Source organism: Podarcis liolepis (assembly GCF_965112155.1).
Source record: "Podarcis liolepis genome assembly, chromosome: 6".
NCBI classification, from domain to species: domain Eukaryota; kingdom Metazoa; phylum Chordata; class Lepidosauria; order Squamata; family Lacertidae; genus Podarcis; species Podarcis liolepis.
In genome coordinates, this window is record NC_139559.1 from 4,601,113 (window position 1) to 4,618,847 (window position 17,735).

The 17,735-nt window shown below is 48.6% G+C and overlaps 1 protein-coding gene across 1 annotated transcript; it reads right to left on the reverse strand.

Annotated features, from left to right (window-relative positions):
* Positions 1–1,334: 1,334 nt before the first annotated feature.
* On the reverse strand, positions 1,335–16,408 carry PSMF1 (proteasome inhibitor subunit 1). The gene is made up of 7 exons (XM_083507718.1): positions 16,067–16,408; positions 12,852–13,004; positions 11,491–11,573; positions 8,966–9,160; positions 6,856–6,909; positions 6,583–6,741; positions 1,335–3,740 (listed from the first exon to the last, which is right to left on the reverse strand). Exons 1-7 carry the CDS (start codon positions 16,193–16,195, stop codon positions 3,689–3,691), a joined length of 825 nt encoding a protein of 274 aa, XP_083363844.1. The 5' UTR covers positions 16,196–16,408; the 3' UTR covers positions 1,335–3,688.
* Between the last annotated feature and the right edge of the window lie 1,327 nt (positions 16,409–17,735).

Here is a 17,735-nt window from a genome sequence, read left to right on the forward strand (position 1 = left end):
GCGCTGAATCGCAACCCACATGTGTGCAGATCACGCACGGATCACGTTCGCAACCCGAGCATCCCCTGTACTTGCTTTCCTTTACTAAATTGTCTTTCCATTCATTTCGTATCTCGAAAGGCACATCTACAGCGGTACCTCTGGTTGCGAACGGGATCTGTTCCGGAGGCCCGATTGCAACGTGAAAAGAACGCAACCCGCTTTTGCGCATGACGTCATTTTGTGTGTCTGCGCATGCGGCGAAACCCGGAAGTAACCCGTTCCGTTACTTCCGGGTCGCCGCGGGACGCAACCTGAAAACGTGCAACCCGAAGCAAACGTAACATGAGGTATGACTGTACTGAAATTTCGGCAACAGGCTCGTTTATTTCAATTGATTAGCCAGCCAATCCTATCTGAAGGCAAACAATTAAGCGAGTGGCAATTATTTTAATCAACTAACAGTCCGCTAGGATAACAAGAGATAAGTATTTCTCAAATGGGGTGGAATTGATTCAATTCACACACTGAGCACATCAGCTGGCAAAATGGACCCTACAGTTCTGGAGTTTATTTTGCGAGACTGCTTTTATACTATGAATGGGGAATGTGTGCCCCCAACAAAGGCTGACTGCATATCCCATCATCCTTGGGTATTGGTCATGCTGGCTGGGAGTTGTAGTCCAGTATGGTGGGGGCGAAGGGACGTGGGTGGCGCTGTGGGTTAAACCAGAGCCTAGGACTTGCCAATCAGAAGGTCAGCAGTTTGAATCCCCGCGACGGGGTGAGCTCCCGTTGCTCGGTCCCTGCTCCTGCCCAACTAGCAGTTCAAAAGCAGGAACCTTCCAGCAGGAAGGTAAATGGCATTTCCATGCGCTCCTCTGGTTCGCCATAAGCGGCTTAGTCATGCTGGCCACATGACCTGGAAGCTGTACGCTGGCTCCCTCGGCCAGTAAAGCAAGATGAGCGCAGCAACCCCAGAGTCAGCCATGACTGGACCTAATGGTCAGGGGTCCCTTTACCTTTACCTTATGGTGGGGGCTGGCTTAATGGTTTATTATCCATTGCCTTAGCTTTTGATTCAGCTATTTGAATTTTTTAAAATTTCTTTAACCCAATACCTTCCTCATGGGGCTTTGGGGGGAAAGAACAGACTAGGGTTTAGAAGCCTATTCTCTCCAGCAAGAACATGCATTATACTTTTGACATCGTGCTTCTCGCCAGCATTTAAGTCCTGGTGACACAGAGAGCACACCTCCACACTACCCAGCTGAGATTCCCATTGCAGGGGGCTGGACTATGGATCTATGGTAGTCGTCTGAGTGTCATCGCCCAAAGAATCAACCACCACCGCGTGAAAGAGCATGAACTTTTATTATTACTTTAAAGGGGTTAACTTGCAACACACCTCCTCAGGTCACCCCTATGACAACACACACAGTCCTTATTATATCAAATCACAGCCTGTCTGTAGAGACAACGTCCCTGTGGAGAAGGGATCGCCCGCTTTTTGTTCTCAAGAAAGTAGAAAATGCAGCAGTTTGGAAGTCTCAAAGCCACTGAAACACCCCAAGGGGAAACGAACGCTCCAGGTTTATTCCCTGTGCTTCTTAAGAGCTCAGATGGCTTTCAGAAGTCATGTGCTGCCAGTCCACACCCAAACAGCCCCCTGCCTGGTATGGTAACTGCTCCAAGCAGAAATGTTGCCATTTCTGGTGGCAGGCAGTTCCCAAGACCTCCTAGTGACGTGGTGAAAAGCAAAGCAGCTGCACCACTCAGAGAATCACGCAATTTCAATATTTTTTTTTAAAGCCATCTTGTGGCGGCTGCAAGCCTTGCAGGAAAAAACAATCTGATAATATCAGCTGACCTGAAAAATCACAGCAGTGCCTCCTCTTTGAAGGGATGGACGGGGCGGAATGATAGAAACTCGCCAAGTAGAGGAAGAAAACTGTCCTCTCTCTCTCTTTCACAGACACACAAAGCTAACTCGAAGGCCACTGTGACCACCGTGCTGGAAAAGGATTGCGGGAACTTGCTCTAAGGCAGAGTATACTGCTAAGTCTTTCAGCCGCATCAGAGACAGAGAGGCTGACGCTCTATGGATGTTGACGGACTCCCATCAGCCCTTGCAGGTAGCATGGCAGATGCTCAGGGCTGATGGGAATCAGATGACCGGAGGGTCACAGGTTCCCCTTCCGCGAGAAACGCTGTTTGGCAGCGCCTGGAAGATAAGGCAGAGAAGGCCATTTCTGGCCAAAGAGAGGGGGGCGGGGCAAGCCTTTTCCACACAGCCCTGCAGTGTTGGCCGGCCAGCTCCCTATCCTGAAGGGAGAGGGTAGAATATGTTCGCCTCCACTTCAAGCCCTAGTCCCCAGAGAAGCCAAAACAGCAGCCAGGCAGCATAAAAAGCCCTTTTGTACTTAAGGGGAACAGAATCCAAGTCCGCAAGTGGCAGAGACATATATAAACAACTGACCTTTCTTTGCATGTAGGCTATCCAATATTATTGTGTGTTTTATTTTTAATGGATCTGTTCCCTTAACAGCAGCCGAGCGAGGAGAGGGATGCTGTTCCTTAGTATAAAAGGAGGAAACTTCACCTGTTGAATTTCTGCTGCCAGCCTGCAGTTCAAAAGGCACAGGCCCGCAAAGGAAGTCCACGTCCTTGCATGCAACACAAAGAGGTTGATCTGGGCCTACTTTGCTGGGGACGGCTGTGTGTGTGTGTGTGGCAGCTGGAGAAGGGGAACCACAGTTGCTGTGCTTTCAGAGGCAGTTCTGGGGACCCAGCTGTCCACCCTCCCCCTGGCCTAGCTGAGGCTGATGGGGATTGTAGTCCTAGCCTTCTGGAGGGAATTCCAGTTTGGGAAGCCTGTTCTCAAGCCAGCATGCAAGAGATACCCTCTAAAAAGCAAAACACATCATCTCAAGACAGGGATGCAAGCAGCAAAACGCTGTTTATAAACGGCTCTGCCCAGACCAAGGAGCCAACTCAATTTGCCTGCCACTAACACCCGCTCACCCTGCTGCTATTTCAGCTTCTTACCAGCCTGCTCTGTGCCAACTCAGGTGTGCCACCTGGGAAGAGAAAAAGCCTTTTTTGTGGGTTGTTGTGTTTTTTTTTTTACTTGCCAGGTAGCCAGCTGGTTTCATCAGAAGCTAGGAAAATAGGGGGTGGGAATGGCCTTTCAAGGAAAAAAGGGGTTTTTAAGTTGGAAACTATTTTGAGTGACAAGCTGGGGAGGGCGGAGGCATTTTGGAGGGCAGGCTTTCGATTGGTCCAACTCTTCCCTACCTGCCCCTGCTATGATTGGCGTCAGAACCCAGCAGTGGCCAACTGGGTTGCTAGGCACACCCAGGTTTTGGAACGGGACAATTCCTCCCTGGCCCTTCGCATCCTTCAAAAACCAACCCCCCAGCAGATGTTAAGAGCACAGCCGTCCTTTTTCATGGGCGCTTGCCGTTTCAGGGCGACGGGGAAGTCAACCTAAAGTGTTTGGGGCAGCAGGGGAAGAGAGAGGGGGAAAATATATATATATATATACACATTTCTATGCACACGCCTTCCTCTTCCGGTTTATGTGGTGGGAAATCAAAGCAGGAGACAGGGTGGTGGCCTGCTTGCAGACGGAAGCCCGTGCCCCAAACATTTGGGGGGTCAGAGATGAGTGCCGATCAACCCGAGGGGAGCAGGTCCTCAGCAGTCCTCACATGAACATGTCGTCGTAGTTGGGCGGTGGCAGGTGGTCGGGGTTCGGCCTGGAAGGCGAACAAAGAACATCAACCGTCACACCCCATATTCTAGGGTGAGCAAGAATAAAATGCTGCCCATTCACAGTCTACAGCATCGGCAGGCAAACTAAGGCCCGGGGGACGGATCCGGCCCAATCGCCTTCATGGCCTAGGGCCCTCGTACCTACGGGACCGCCTCTCCCAATATGCCCCATGGAGGTCCTTAAGGTCCATAAATAGCAACACCCTAGAGGTCCCTAAGGAAGTCAGATTAGCCTCAACCAGAGCCAGGGCCTTTTCAACACTGGCCCCGGCCTGGTGGAATTCTCTGTCTCATGAGACCAGGGCCCTGCGGGATCTGATTTCTTTCTGCAGGTCCTGTAAGACAAAGTTGTTCCGCCTGGCCTTTGGCTTGGAATCAACTTGATCCCCTCTTTCCTTTTTCCTTTCTCCTCCTGTGATGGAACTCCTATTTGGGGACTTCCCTAGCTTTTTTCTGGCCCACGTAGGACCAGTCTGGATAGTTGGCCTTAGTGAAGACTTGACGTTTTCATTCCCCAAAACGTTTTTTGATTTGAGTTTCTACTGAAATGAGGCTGCATTTTAATGTTGTATTTCAATCTTGTTTTTTAAGTTGTATTTCAATCAATTGTTTTTATACCTGGTGTTAGCCGGCCTGAGCCCGGTCTTGGCTGGGGAGGGCGGGGTATAAATAACATAATTTATTATTATTATTATTATTATTATTATTATTATTATTATTATTATTATTATTATTAATTCTAAATCCGGCCTGTGGACGGTCCAGGAATCAGCGTGTTTTTACATGAGTAGAATGTGTGCTTTTATTTAAAATGCATCTCTGGGTTATTTGTGGGGCACAGGAATTCGTTCATTCCCCCTCAAAATGTAGCCCGGCCCCCACAAGGTCTGAGGGACAGTGGACCGGCCCCCTGTTGAAAAAGTTTGCTGACCCCTGGTTTAGAGTCTAAGTTGCTAGAAAATGGGTTGGGGGCCTTCAGCCTATTTGTCTGCATTTGTTTTATTATGCAATTCTGGGGGTTATGCAAAGGGAGCTGCGTTATACTCAGACTTGGAGACACACCCGTCAGTAGAGCTATGAGACTCCTTAATCTCACGGTTGTGGGTTCGAGTCCCATGTTGGGGGAGGCAATTCCTGCATTCCTATCTCTATACACTGGTGCCTCGCAAGACGAAAAGAATCCGTTCCGCGAGTCTCTTCATCTTGCGGTTTTTTTGTCTTGCGAAGCAAGCCCATTAGTGGCTTAGCGCTATTAGCGGCTTAGCGGATCAGCTGTTAAGCGGCTTAGCGGATCAGCTGATAAGCGGCTTAGGATCAGCTGATAAGCGGCTTAGCGGCTTGGGAAAAAGGGGGGGGGGGGAGGAAAAAACCCCCGCAGGAACTTGCAAGACATTTTCGTCTTGCGAAGCAAGCCCATAGGAGATTCGTTTTGCGAAGCACCTCCAAAACGGAAAACCCTTTCATCTAGCGGGTTTTCCGTCTTGCGAGGCATTTGTCTTGCGGGGCACCACTGTAATTCCAGACCATCAGGTCAGCTTTAGCAGCGTTCTCTACCCTGGCTGGGTTTCCAGCAAGAGTCCTTCCCAGCCCAGGTTTATAATGTATTTGAAAAATGATCGCAAACAATGACATTCATCAGTAGGCTTGATGGAAAACTTGTAGCAAAAATTTAAATGGTGGATTTGGGGAAGGATTTATAGGAGTTATTGAGGAGATGCAGAAGAAAAACGTTATATAAGGATCCACAAAAGCGGGGGAGGGAAGTCAAAGGGGAATTATGTTTCTATTATATGAAAGAGCGTCTCCACCCCCATCGTTCTGCCCAGACGCTGAGGTCCAGCGCCGAGGGCCTTTTGGCGGTTCCCTCATTGCGAGAAGCCAAGTTACAGGGAACCAGGCAGAGGGCCTTCTCGGTGGTGGCACCCGCCCTGTGGAACGCCCTCCCAGCAGATGTCAAAGAGAACAACTACCTGACATTTAGAAGACATCTGAAGGCAGCCCTGTTTAGGGAAGTTTTTAATGTGTGACATTTTAATGTATTTTTCATAGAATCATAGAATCATAGAGTTGGAAGAGACCACAAGGGCCATCGAGTCCAACCCCCTGCCAAGCAGGAAACACCATCAGAGCACTCCTGACATATGGTTGTCAAGCCTCTGCTTAAAGACCTCCAAAGAAGGAGACTCCACCACACTCCTTTCATCTTTGTTGGAAGCCACCCAGAGTGTCTGGGGAGACCCAGCCAGATGGTCAGGGTACAAATAATAAATTATTATTATTAAGTTTTATTTTATTTTATTTTATTGGTATTGCATGTAAAATTGAAAATGCTAAAATAAACTCTCTGTGTGTGTGTGTGTCTGTGTGTGTATATATTGAGAGAGAGAGAGAGAGAGAGAGAGAGAGAGAGAGAGATTATTTTTGCATTTTCAGTTTCACATGCAAGAACAAATTTTATATATACAGAGAGAGAGAGTGAGAGAGTGCGTGCCCTTCCCTTCCCTGCCTGGAGACGCCAGGAATCCAACCAGCAGCATTCTGCATTCCAAGCAGATGCACTGACTCTGAACTATAGGAACTCTGAAAAGCAGGCCCCATTCTTAAAACCTAGCTAAATCTCTGCAGCTCCTCCAGATGGCAGGATGCTATTGTTTCCGCTGGGTACGGGTTGACTTAATTATTGGTTCAATTAGTGAAAAGGGAGCAGCTGTTTCGATTTCCCGCCCCTGGCATGAAAATGTCTCGGACGCAGCAATGTTGTCAACGCTGAAATCCTAGGCCGGTGTCCGTCCCTGTCCCTCCCCGGCAAACTTGGCCCCTACTTACCCACTCCGGTTTGCCCCAGGGGGTCCAAAGGGGTCGAATCTGGCGCCAGGAGGCACGGATCCTGGAGGCAGCCTGTTGGGGAGTCCTGAAGACGGGTCGAGAATGGGATTTGGAAACCCTGAACGCAGCGGATCCATGATCATCCCACCGCTCCGGCTCCTGAGCAAGAAGAATTTGGGGAGATTGAAGAAAATCCATGGGGGAACATGAGCTGTAAACTTTTTATTTTTATTTTTTAAAGAACAGCCTTTCAGGTAAAGGGGACTGACTTACCCAAAGGGGTTCAGGTCTTCTCCTCCAACAGCAAAGGGCCCCATGGGGTCTGGCCTGAAACAGAAACGGTGTTTTCACTCTCGGCTAATAATAATAATAATAATAATAATAATAATTTATTATTTATACCCCACCCATCTGGCTGAGTTTCCCCAGCCACTCTGGGTGGCTCCCAATCGAATGTTAAAAACAACACAGCATTACATATTAAAAACTTCCCTAAACAGGGCTGCCTTCAGATGTCTTTTAAAGATAGGATAGCTGCTTATTTCCTTCACATCTGAAGGGAGGGCGTTCCACAGAGAAGGCCCTCTGCCTGGTTCCCTGTAACCTCACTTCTCACTATGAGGGAACCGCCAGAAGGTCCTCGGCGCTGGACCTCAGCGTCTGGGCAGAACGATGGAGTTGGAGACGCTCCTTCAGGTATATGGGGCTGAGACTGTTTAGGGCTTTAAAGGTCAGCACCAACACTTTGAATTGTTCTCGGAAACGTTCTGGGAGCCAGTGCAGATCTCTCAGGACTGGTGTTATGTGGTCGCGGTGGTCACTCCCATTCACCAGTCTAGCTGCTGCATTCTGGATTAATTGCAGTTTCCGGGTCACCTGCAAAGGTAGCCCCAAGTAGAGCGCATTGCAGTAGTCCAAGCGGGAGATAACTAGAGCATGCACCACTCTGGCAAGACAGTCCGCGGGCAGGTAGGGTCTCAGCCTGCGTACCAGATGGAGCTGGTAGACAGCTGCCCTGGACACAGAATGGACCTGCGCCTCCATGGATAGCTGTGAGTCCAAAATGACTCCCAGACTGCGCACCTGGTCCTTCAGGGACACAGTTACCCCATTCAGGACCAGGGAGTCCTCCACACCCACCCGCCCCCTGTCCCCCAAAAACAGTACTACTGTCTTGTCAGGATTAGATCAGAGAAGACAAGGAAATGTTTGGAATAACTTTTTTTAAAAGACCAGAGGCATTTCTGTTAAGCACTGTTGGCAGGGACATCCCGAAGGCCTTTAGGGAGGTGTTCTTATATGCAACGGCCGCAGCTCGGACTTTGGTGGCAAAGGGATGGAAGGAACAAGAAGCCCTGACAGTAACGGACTGGCATTACAAGCTACAAGAATTTGCTGAAATGGTGCAGTTAACCAATACCCTGAGAGGCAATTCAAAACAAAAATTTATGGAAAAGTGGGATAGATATAAAACATATGTTCAAAAATACAGTACAGTGATACCTTGGGTTAAGTACTTAATTCGTTCCGGAGGTCCGTTCTTAACCTGAAACTGTTCTTAATCTGTAGCACCACTTTAGCTAATGGGGCCTCCCGCTGCCGCTGCGTCGCCGGAGCACGATTTCAGTTCTTATCCTGAAGCAAAGTTCTTAACCTGAAGCACTATTTCTGGGTTAGCGGTGTCTGTAACCTGAAGCGCCTGTAACCTGAAGCGTATCTAACCCGAGGTACCACTGTAAAGGTTCGCTATCTATGCTAGCATTTGATTGACGTTGGAGTGAGACTGAGTTGAGAAATAAGACCAGGAGCACATTTTTATATAGGAATGTATGAGATAATATGTAAAGAAATGTAACATAATAAGAGTACATTCATTTGTAAAAAAAGGAATATACAACGGGAAAAACAGGAAGTCTAGTGTCCTGGTATGTGTACATGATTTTTTTGGGGGGGGGAATTTGTTTTTTTCTCTTTGTTCTTTCTTTTTTTGTTGTTTCATTTTCTTTCTAGATATATAAAATTTGTATATAATTTATGTATACACGTTGGAAATTATATCATAGTAAGTTCTGTAATATAATATGACAACGTTTACCGATGTAATATAAGAATGTTAACAAATAAATAAAATGCAAATTAAAAATAAAGAGAGAAGGCAAGGAAATCTCAGCAACGCTCAGCTCAGTGCTAGGATCCAGCCTTGGACATGTGAACACAGGAGCCACAGCTGCCAACTTTCCCCTTTTCTTGCGAGGAATCCTATTCGGAATAAGGGAATTTCCCTTAAAAAAGGGGAAACGTTGACAGCTATGCTAGGAGCATCCCTGGGGCAACCTCTGGGATTGTCCCTCCTCGCTCTCTGCCGCATTACAAGGGGCTTTACCAGTTGGGCTGCCGGCTGCTGTGGGGATGGCGAGGCGGGATCCACAGCGGGTCATGGTCAGGAGGGTTGGGAGGAGACGGGTTCCGCTCACGCCGGGGCTCCTCCTTGGCCACGCTCCTCTCTTTGGCCGCCTCGAAGGGAGAGACGATGTGAGCCGTGATCTGTGCCTGCAGCTCCTCTGTGTTCTGGTACACTCTGAGGCGGAGAGAAGGCAGAATTAGAGATCTCCATTTTGACCACACAGTGGGAAACTGTTTTAACTGCTATAACAAGGGTGTCTCTGGACCTTACATTGAGGCCCATACAGTGGTACCTCGGGTTAAGTACTTAATTCGTTCTGGAAGTCCATTCTTAACCAGAAACTGTTCTTCACCTGAAGCACCACTTTAGCTAATGGGGCCTCCTGCTGCTGCCGTATGACTTCTGTTCTCATCCTGAAGCAAAGTTCTTAACCCGAGATACTATTTCTGGGTTAGTGGAGTCTGTAACCTGAAGTGTATGTAACCCGAGGTACCACTGTACTAGTATGTTTCCGAGCACAATTCAAAGTGTTGGCGCTGACCTTTAAAGCTTTAAACGGCCTCAGCCCAGTATACCTGAAGGAGCGTCTCCACCCCCATCATTCAGCCCGGACACTGAGGTCCAGCTCCAAAGGCCTTCTGGTGGTTCCCTCCCTGCAAGAAGTGAGGTTACAGGGAACCAGACAGAGGGCCTTCTTGGTAGTGGCACCCCCTCCCATCAGATGTCAAAGATATCTGGCATTTAGAAGACATCTGAAGGCAGCCCTGTTTAGGGAAGTTTTTAATGGCTGATGGTTTAATGTATTTTTAATCTTTTGTTGGAAGTCACCCTCAGTGGCTGGGGAAACCCAGCCAGATGGGTGGGGTATAAATAATAAATTTATTACTGTGGATGCTCGGGTTGCAAATGTGATCTGTGCAGGAGGCACGTTTGCAACCCGCAGCATTCACAACCCGCAGCGCCGCATGTGCAAAGCGCAATTTAGCACTTCTGCGCATGCACGACCACCGAAACCCTGAAGTCACCCGTTCCGGTACTTCCGGGTTTCGGCGCATCTGTAATCCAAAAAAACGCAACCTGAAGCATCTGTAACCCGAGGTATGACTGTATTATTATTATTACTCTACAACAAAAAAATAATATTTAGAGTATCCTGGGCCCCATTATGTCTGTTTAAAAAAGGGCTATCTAAGGTATCTAACTGCTGGCAGAGAACAAGCCCACCAGAGGTTTCAGGCTCAGTCACTCAACGTCTCCTGAAAAAGCCTGGCCAGTTGCTGCCTCTCAGCCTGGGCTACCTCACAGGGTTGTTAGGGGGATGGAACGAGGAGCAGGGAGAACAGCGCATGCCGCCTTGAGCTGCTTGGAGAAAAGGTGGGATATAATTCATAAACCCATCAGTGCGAAAATGCCTAATTTGGCCGTGTGCTTTTTGATGTTGAGATTCCTGCTTAAACTGAGATTCCTGCACTGCAGGGGGTTGGACTAGATGACCCTCAGGTCCCTTCCAGCTCTTATGATTCTATGACTCCGTGTTATCAGAACTCTAGCCCAATGGTTGCCATTAATTTGATTTTGAATTGATTTTAGAATGCATTTCAATTACCGGTAATTGATTGTGATTTTATGTAAACTGTGTTACTTGCTGTTACCCGCTCTGAGCCCGGCTTCGGCTGGGGAGGGCGGGATATAAATAAAATTATTTTATTATTATTATTTTCTTGTTTATGGCTCCTTTTGTTTTGTTTGCAATGGTGTACTTTTACAGAGCCAGTGTGGTGTAGTGGTTAAGAGCGGTAGTCACGTAATCTGGGTAACCGGGTTCGCGTCTCCACTCCTCCACATGCAGCTGCTGGGTGACCTTGGGCCAGTCACACTTCTATGAAGTCTCCCAGCCCCACTCACCTCACAGTGTGTTTGTTGTGGGGGAGGAAGGGAAAGGAGATTGTTAGCCGCTTTGAGACTCCTGAAGGGGAGTGAAAGGCGGGATATCAAATCCAAACTCTTCTTCTTCTTCTACATGTTGCAAACTGCCTTTGAGCATGGTTTGAACTATGGAAAGACAACATGCAAATAAAATGATGTACTACAGTGGTACCTCGGGTTACAGAAGCTTCAGGTTACAGACTCCACTAACCCAGAAACAGTACCTCAGGTTAGGAACTTTGCTTCAGGATGAGAACAGAAATCGTGCTCCAGCAGGAGGCCCCATTAGCTAAAGTGGTGCTTCAGGTTAAGAACAGTTTCAGGTTAAGAACGGACCTCCGGAACACATTAAGCTCTTAACCCGAGGTACCACTGTATATGTGTTTGGCTTGCCCACTATTGAATGTAAGATGATTCGTTTTCCCCATGCACGTCTGATCTGGCTGGGGATTCTCAGCTTATGTTCCCACGGCTATGGAAAGGCCACGCATGTCTCCCCCAACCCAAGGGCCCCTTTGCAAACAGACATCGCTCTTCTTCTGAATGCACCCAAGACCTTTACAAAGAGGTGCAATTACTTGTCAAAATCAGCCAGGTGTTCCGGGTCGACGAAGTCGGACACTTTCAAGGTCAAAGCTGTCACTTTCTGTAACTTGGGATCCTGGAGGGAAAACAGAAAAGAGACAGAGCTGAGTTTGGGAGACAGAGCTGAGTTTGGGAAGGACAGAGGTGGAAAAGCGGGAATAATATGAGCCCAGCCCCTACTGAGTGTGTGTGTGGGGGGGCAGCAAGAAAGATCTCCCTCCTGAAAGTTGTACCGCCTTGTGTGGGATTAAAGGAGCTGGGAAGGAATCTCGCTCTGCGCATGGTCAGAGGCACTCTTCTCCAATTATCCTAATACGGCAGGTTTGATCCCAGGCAGTGAAAAAACGGATTCCAGTGCTCAAATTAAATAAGTACAATTGAACCAAATAAGAAAGTCCAACTCCCTGCAGTTCAGGAATATTTTCAGCCCAACGTGGGAATCGAACCCATGACCTTGAGATGAAGAGTTTCCTGCTCTAGCAAAGACCTTTCTGCTGCCGGAAAAGGGCTGCAGGTCATGAGCAGAGCATCTTCCTTGCGTGCAGAAGGACCCAAGGGCACCAGCTCTAGGTAGGGCTTGAAATCCTAGACAGCTGCTGCCAGCCAGTGGAAACAATACTGGGCCAGATGGGCCCAGCAGACTACATAAGGCAGCTTCCCATGTCCAGGGCAGCTGTTTATCAGCTCCATCTGGTACGCAGGCTGAAACCCAACCTGCCTGCGGACCGTCTCACCAGAGTGGTGCATGCTCTGGTTATCTCCCGCTTGGACTACTGCCATGCACACTACGTGGGGCTACCTTTGAAGGTGACCCGGAAACTGCAATTAATCCAGAATGCGGCAGCCAGACTGGTGACTGGGAGTGGCCGCCGAAACCATATAACATTGGTCCTGACAGACCTACATTGGCTCCCAGTACGTTTCTGAGCACAATTCAAAGTGTTGGTGCTGACCTTTAAAGCCCTAAACGGCCTCAGCCCAATATACCTGAAGGAGCGTCTCCACCCCCATCGTTGTGCCCGGACACTGAGGTCCAGCTCCAAGGGCCTTTTCACGGTTCCCTCCCTGCGAGAAGTCAAGTTACAGGGAACCAGGCAGAGGGCCTTCTCGGTAGTGGCACCCGCCCTGTGGAACGCCCTCCCACCAGATGTCAAAGAGAAAAATAACTACCAAACTTTTAGAAGACATCTGAAGGCAGCCCTGTTTAGGGAAGCTTTTAATGTTTAATTGGTTATTGTATTTTAGTGTTCTGTTGGAAGCCGCTCAGGGTGGCTGGGGAAACCCAGCCAGATGGGCGTGGTATAAATAATAAATCATTATTATTATCTATCAGCCGCCTGCAGAGCCGCCTCACCATGGCATTGAGGATGATGCTGCCATCCATCATTATCCCCTTCAGCAGGAGGTCGCGGGAGTCGTCCTTCATCCTGTAGCGAAGGGTGAACAGGTCGCTGTCTGCGTTCCACCCGGCAGGCAGCATCTCAGACTTCCTCTCGTTGGCGCATGGCTGTGCAATGACACCCCGGAAGAGACAGGTGAAACTTTTGAAAATTCACTGGACTGCATCTCTTTGACTTGGTGGACTTGGGTGGACTTTGGGCACTATTCTAGCTATTTAAAGCATTTTTACCTTCCTCTTCAGCTGAAAAGGCACCCGGGGAGCTTAGAATTTTTAAAAACCTCCATTCCTTACCAGCGGATTCACAGGTTAAAGAAACGGCATGAAAGGAAAATGGGTTGGGGAGGGAGGAGGAAGAGTGCAAGCACTTTCTTGAGTCTGATACTAGTCCTTAAACGTGGCCTGGAACTATTCGAAAAGCAATGGTAATAAACAGATTACGCTAGTACGATTGGAAGAAGTTCTCTAAGGAGGACTATTTGAAACATTGCAAGAAAGACTATGAAGAGAATTATTAGTTATGGACAATTAAAAGTAATAGAGAAATTAAGAAATGCACAACGAGCGATAAAGAATGGAAAATCTTCAGAAGTTGTTGGCGGAAGTCTAAATTATTGTATAAGATAAGAAGCTATGGTAAATGATTGTTGGAAATGATATGTTAAAAAAACCAATAAAAATGTACATTAAAAAAATGTGGCCTAGAAAGGACCTTCTCAGTGGTGGCAGCTTCCAGACTCGAACTCCCTTCCCAGGGAAGCTGGATAGGCTCCTTATCATTGTAGTAACAACAACAACAACAACAACAACAACAACAACAACAACAAAACAACAACAACTTGCCCTTCCCCCTAAGGTCCCAGGGCAGGTCACAATATTAAAGCACAGTATAAAAACAGCATGCAATCATAAAAATAAGGTAGGTCATACAAAAAAATATACACAAGCAATTCTGACATTTTAATGCTGCAATGTGCCATAGGACCTAATAATAATAATAATAATAATAATAATAATAATAATAATAATAATTTTTATTTATACCTTAGGGGGAAGGGCAGGTAAATAACAACAACAACATGTGCAGGAAGAATGACATTTGCAAACTACGGTATATATCCAGCCAAGTTCTCTAGGTAGTTTTTACGATACAGAGGTCAATAAAAATTAAAATCAAAGCAAGCGCCTGCCTACAGTTCTGGTTGCCACACCCTTAAAAGAGAGAGAGAGATATAATAGAACGGGAAAAGGAAGCCAAAATTAAAACAGAATCATAGAGTTGAAGGGATCCAGGGGGTCATCCAGTCCAACCCCACTGCAATGCAGAATCTCAGCTAAAGCATCCCTGACAGATGGCCACCCAACCTCTGCTTAAAAAGCTCCAAGGAAGGAGAGTCCACCACCTCCCACCTGGGGCTTTTGGAGGGTGGGGGAGGAAGGTAAATTATGGGGAAAGGCACAACATGTAAGATTCTGTGTCCAGGGCAGCTGTCTACCAGCTCCATCTGGTACGCAGGATGAGACCCTCCCTGCCCACAGAGTGTCTCTCCAGAATGGTGCATGCTCTGGTTATCTCCCGCTTGGACTACTGCAATGCGCTCTACGTGGGGCTACCTTTGAAGGTGACCCAGAAACTGCAACTAATCCAGAATGCGGCAGCTGGGCTGGTGACTGGGAGCGGCCGCCAAGACCATATAACACCGGTCTTGAAAGACCTACATTGGCTCCAAGTACATTTCCAAGCACAATTCAAAGTGTTGGTGCTGACCTTGAAAGCCCTAAACGGCCTCGATCCAGTATACCTGAAGGAGCGTCTCCACCCCCATCGTTCTACCTGGACACTGAGGTCCAGCTCTGAGGGCCTTCTGGCGGTTCCCTCCCTGTGAGAAGTGAGGTTACAGGGAACCAGGCAGAGGGCCTTCTTGGTAGTGGTGCCTGCCCTGTGGAACTCCCTCCCACCAGATGTCAAAGAGAACAACAACTACCAGACTTTTAGAAGACATCCGAAGGCAGCCCTCTTTAGGGAAGCTTTTAAGGTTTGATGGACTACTGTATTTTAATAATTTGTTGGAAGCCGCCCAGAGTGGCTGGGGCAGCCCAGCCAGATGGGCGGGGTATAAATAATAAATATTATTATTATTATTATTATTATTATTATTATTATTATACAAATACCACATCCTGCTAGGCTGGTGGCCACTGCTTCTCACTGGCCTGGGCGGCCCGGTGATGCAGCTGGCCAGAGGCATCCAGAGATGAGGAAAGAGTTGGCAACCCCTCTCCTTTTTTGCCCCAGGAAGTAAAGAGGAGACAGCTATGGGTAGGCAACCTAAGGCCCGGGGGCTGGATCCAGCCTAATTGCCTTCTAAATCTGGCCTGCGGATGGTCCGGGAATCGGCGTGTTTTTACATGAGTCGAATGTGTGCTTTTATTTAAAATAATAATATAACAATAATAATTTATTATTTGCACCCTGCCCATCTGGCTGGGTCTCCCCAGCCATTCTAGGCAGCTTCCAACAAAGATTAAAAATACATTAAAATGTCCCACATTAAAAACTTCCCTGAACAGGGCTGCATCTCTGGGTTATTTGTGGGGCATAGGAATTTGTTCATTCCCCCCTCCCCTAAATATAGTCCGGCCCCCACAAGGTCTGAGGGACAGTGGACCGGCCCACAGCTGAAAAACTTTGCCTACTCCTTCGCCCTTTTCACAGCCTGCCAAAGGGGAGGCTGCCACTACGCAGCTACCCAGTGGAGACCACGCCCCCTGGCACGATTACGCAGCTGGACAGAGGCGCCGAGAGAGGGGGCAAGAGTTGGCAACCTCCCCCCCCTTTTCCGGCCTGGTAAATCAACGCCAGCCTTATCCCCTGCCCTTTCCGCAGCCTGCCGCCACTACGCAGCTACCCAGTGGAGACCACGCCCCCTGGCATGATTACGCAGCTGGACAGAGGTGCCGAGAGAGGGGGCAAGAGTTGGCAACCTCCCCCCCCCCCACTTTTCCGGCCTGGTAAAGCAACGCCAGCCTTATCCCCTGCCCTTCCCGCCGCCTGCCGCCACTACGCAGCTACCCAGACGATCTCACGCCCCCTTCTCCGCGACGCACCTGGGCAGAGGCGCAGAGAGGGGGGGAGAGCGTTGGCAACCCTCCTTCCCTTCTGCTCTCACCTCGTCGCCGGCGCCGAGGCAGCGGAAGCCTTGCGTGATGAGCTTCCAGTGCAGGTAGCAGATCAAGGCGTCCTGCGGGCTGGAGATGTCCGGAGAGACCGAGTGGTAGAGGAGCTCCAGCCCGGCCATGGCGCCGTCCCGGCCGCCGCCGCCGCCTGCACGTGGGGAAGGAAGGAGAGAAGGAAGGAGGAAGGATTAGGAGGAGGAGGAGAAAGAGAAGAAAGCGCCTCGCACGCACAACCAGCCGCCGGCGCAGGAGGGTCCCTCTCCGGTTAGGCGCGCTGCGAAAGCGAAAGTGGCGACCGGGGAAGGAGCCTCCCCCGCGCGCGCGCGCGCAAAGGGAAAAGAGGGAGGAGGAAGCCTTTCCCCGGTTAGAGTCCCCGGCTCGCTCCACTCACAAGCCCGGCAGCCAACGCGGAGCCGGACGTTGGGGTTCCGACGGCGACGGGAAAGCGCGCACAAGGCGAGCAGCGCGTCCATGGCGAAGCGAGGCAACCGCGCGCCAAGTTGGCGTGCGCGCTGGTGCTTTTATGCGCCAGAGCGCACGGGGAGGACGGAAACGGGCTCCGGGGTTCGGGGTGGTTTTGCGCCGGGGAAAAAGCAAGGCCGCAGTCAAGTCAAAGGTGCATTTAAGAAATATAATTTGGGAACATAAAAGGGAAGGTCGGAGGTCACGCTGGCATGAGTTGCAAACAAGATAAAAGGAAAATAATGGAGGAACAAATGGTTGTAGATTATTTGTTACCATTTTTTCTGTTTGCATTTACTGAGTATTTCTGTTATGCACTTCTCAATTAATAAAGCATTTTTAAAAAAAATAGGGGGGGGAGAAAAAGCAAAGCCGCAAGCGGAAAGTGGGGAGGAGGAGAAATGCAAACACGCTGCAAAATAATAATAATAATAATATAATAATAATATAATAATATAATAATAATTTATTATTTATACCCCCGCCCATCTGGCTGGGTTTCCCCAGCCACTCTGGGCGGCTTCCAACAGAACACTAAAATACAATAACCTATTAAGCACTAAAAGTTTCCCTAAACAATGCTGCCTTCAGATGTCTTCTAAAAGTCTGGTAGTTGTTTTTCTCTTTGACATCTGGAGGGAGGGCGTTCCACAGGGCCAATCAGGTTCACCTGTAGGCCAATCAGGTTGTGGATTCACCTCCACCTGGAGCTGGATTGGGTGGCTCCTGTGGACCAATTAGACTACTGCATTCTGGACCCTCTTCTAGGACCAATCAGACTGCTGCCTTTTGGATCCTGTTCAGCTCAGTACATAACGCTAAGCATCTAGGAGGCTGAGAGACTCTGACAGGGCCAAGGCCGCCCAGGTGAGTTTCATGCCTGAAGTTGGGATTTGAACTTTGGTCGCCCAGATTCTAGCCCAGCACTCTAACCACTGCCCCAAACTGGACCCCAAACACTGGCGATTGCCAAACAGGCCTGATTTAAAGGGACGGTTTCCTAAGCTGGTGCCTTCACTGCACCCTTTTCTGCTAAAAAGAACTTTGTTTAGACAAGACTTCCCAGATATCTAGAATGTTGGTGTCTTTATACAGTTCATGGATGTTTTCAATTTATGGAATGTTTTAATCTGTAAACCCCAACAGGGTATAAATAAATGCATAATGATAATAACTGGGTTTGTGGTTTTTTTTACTAAT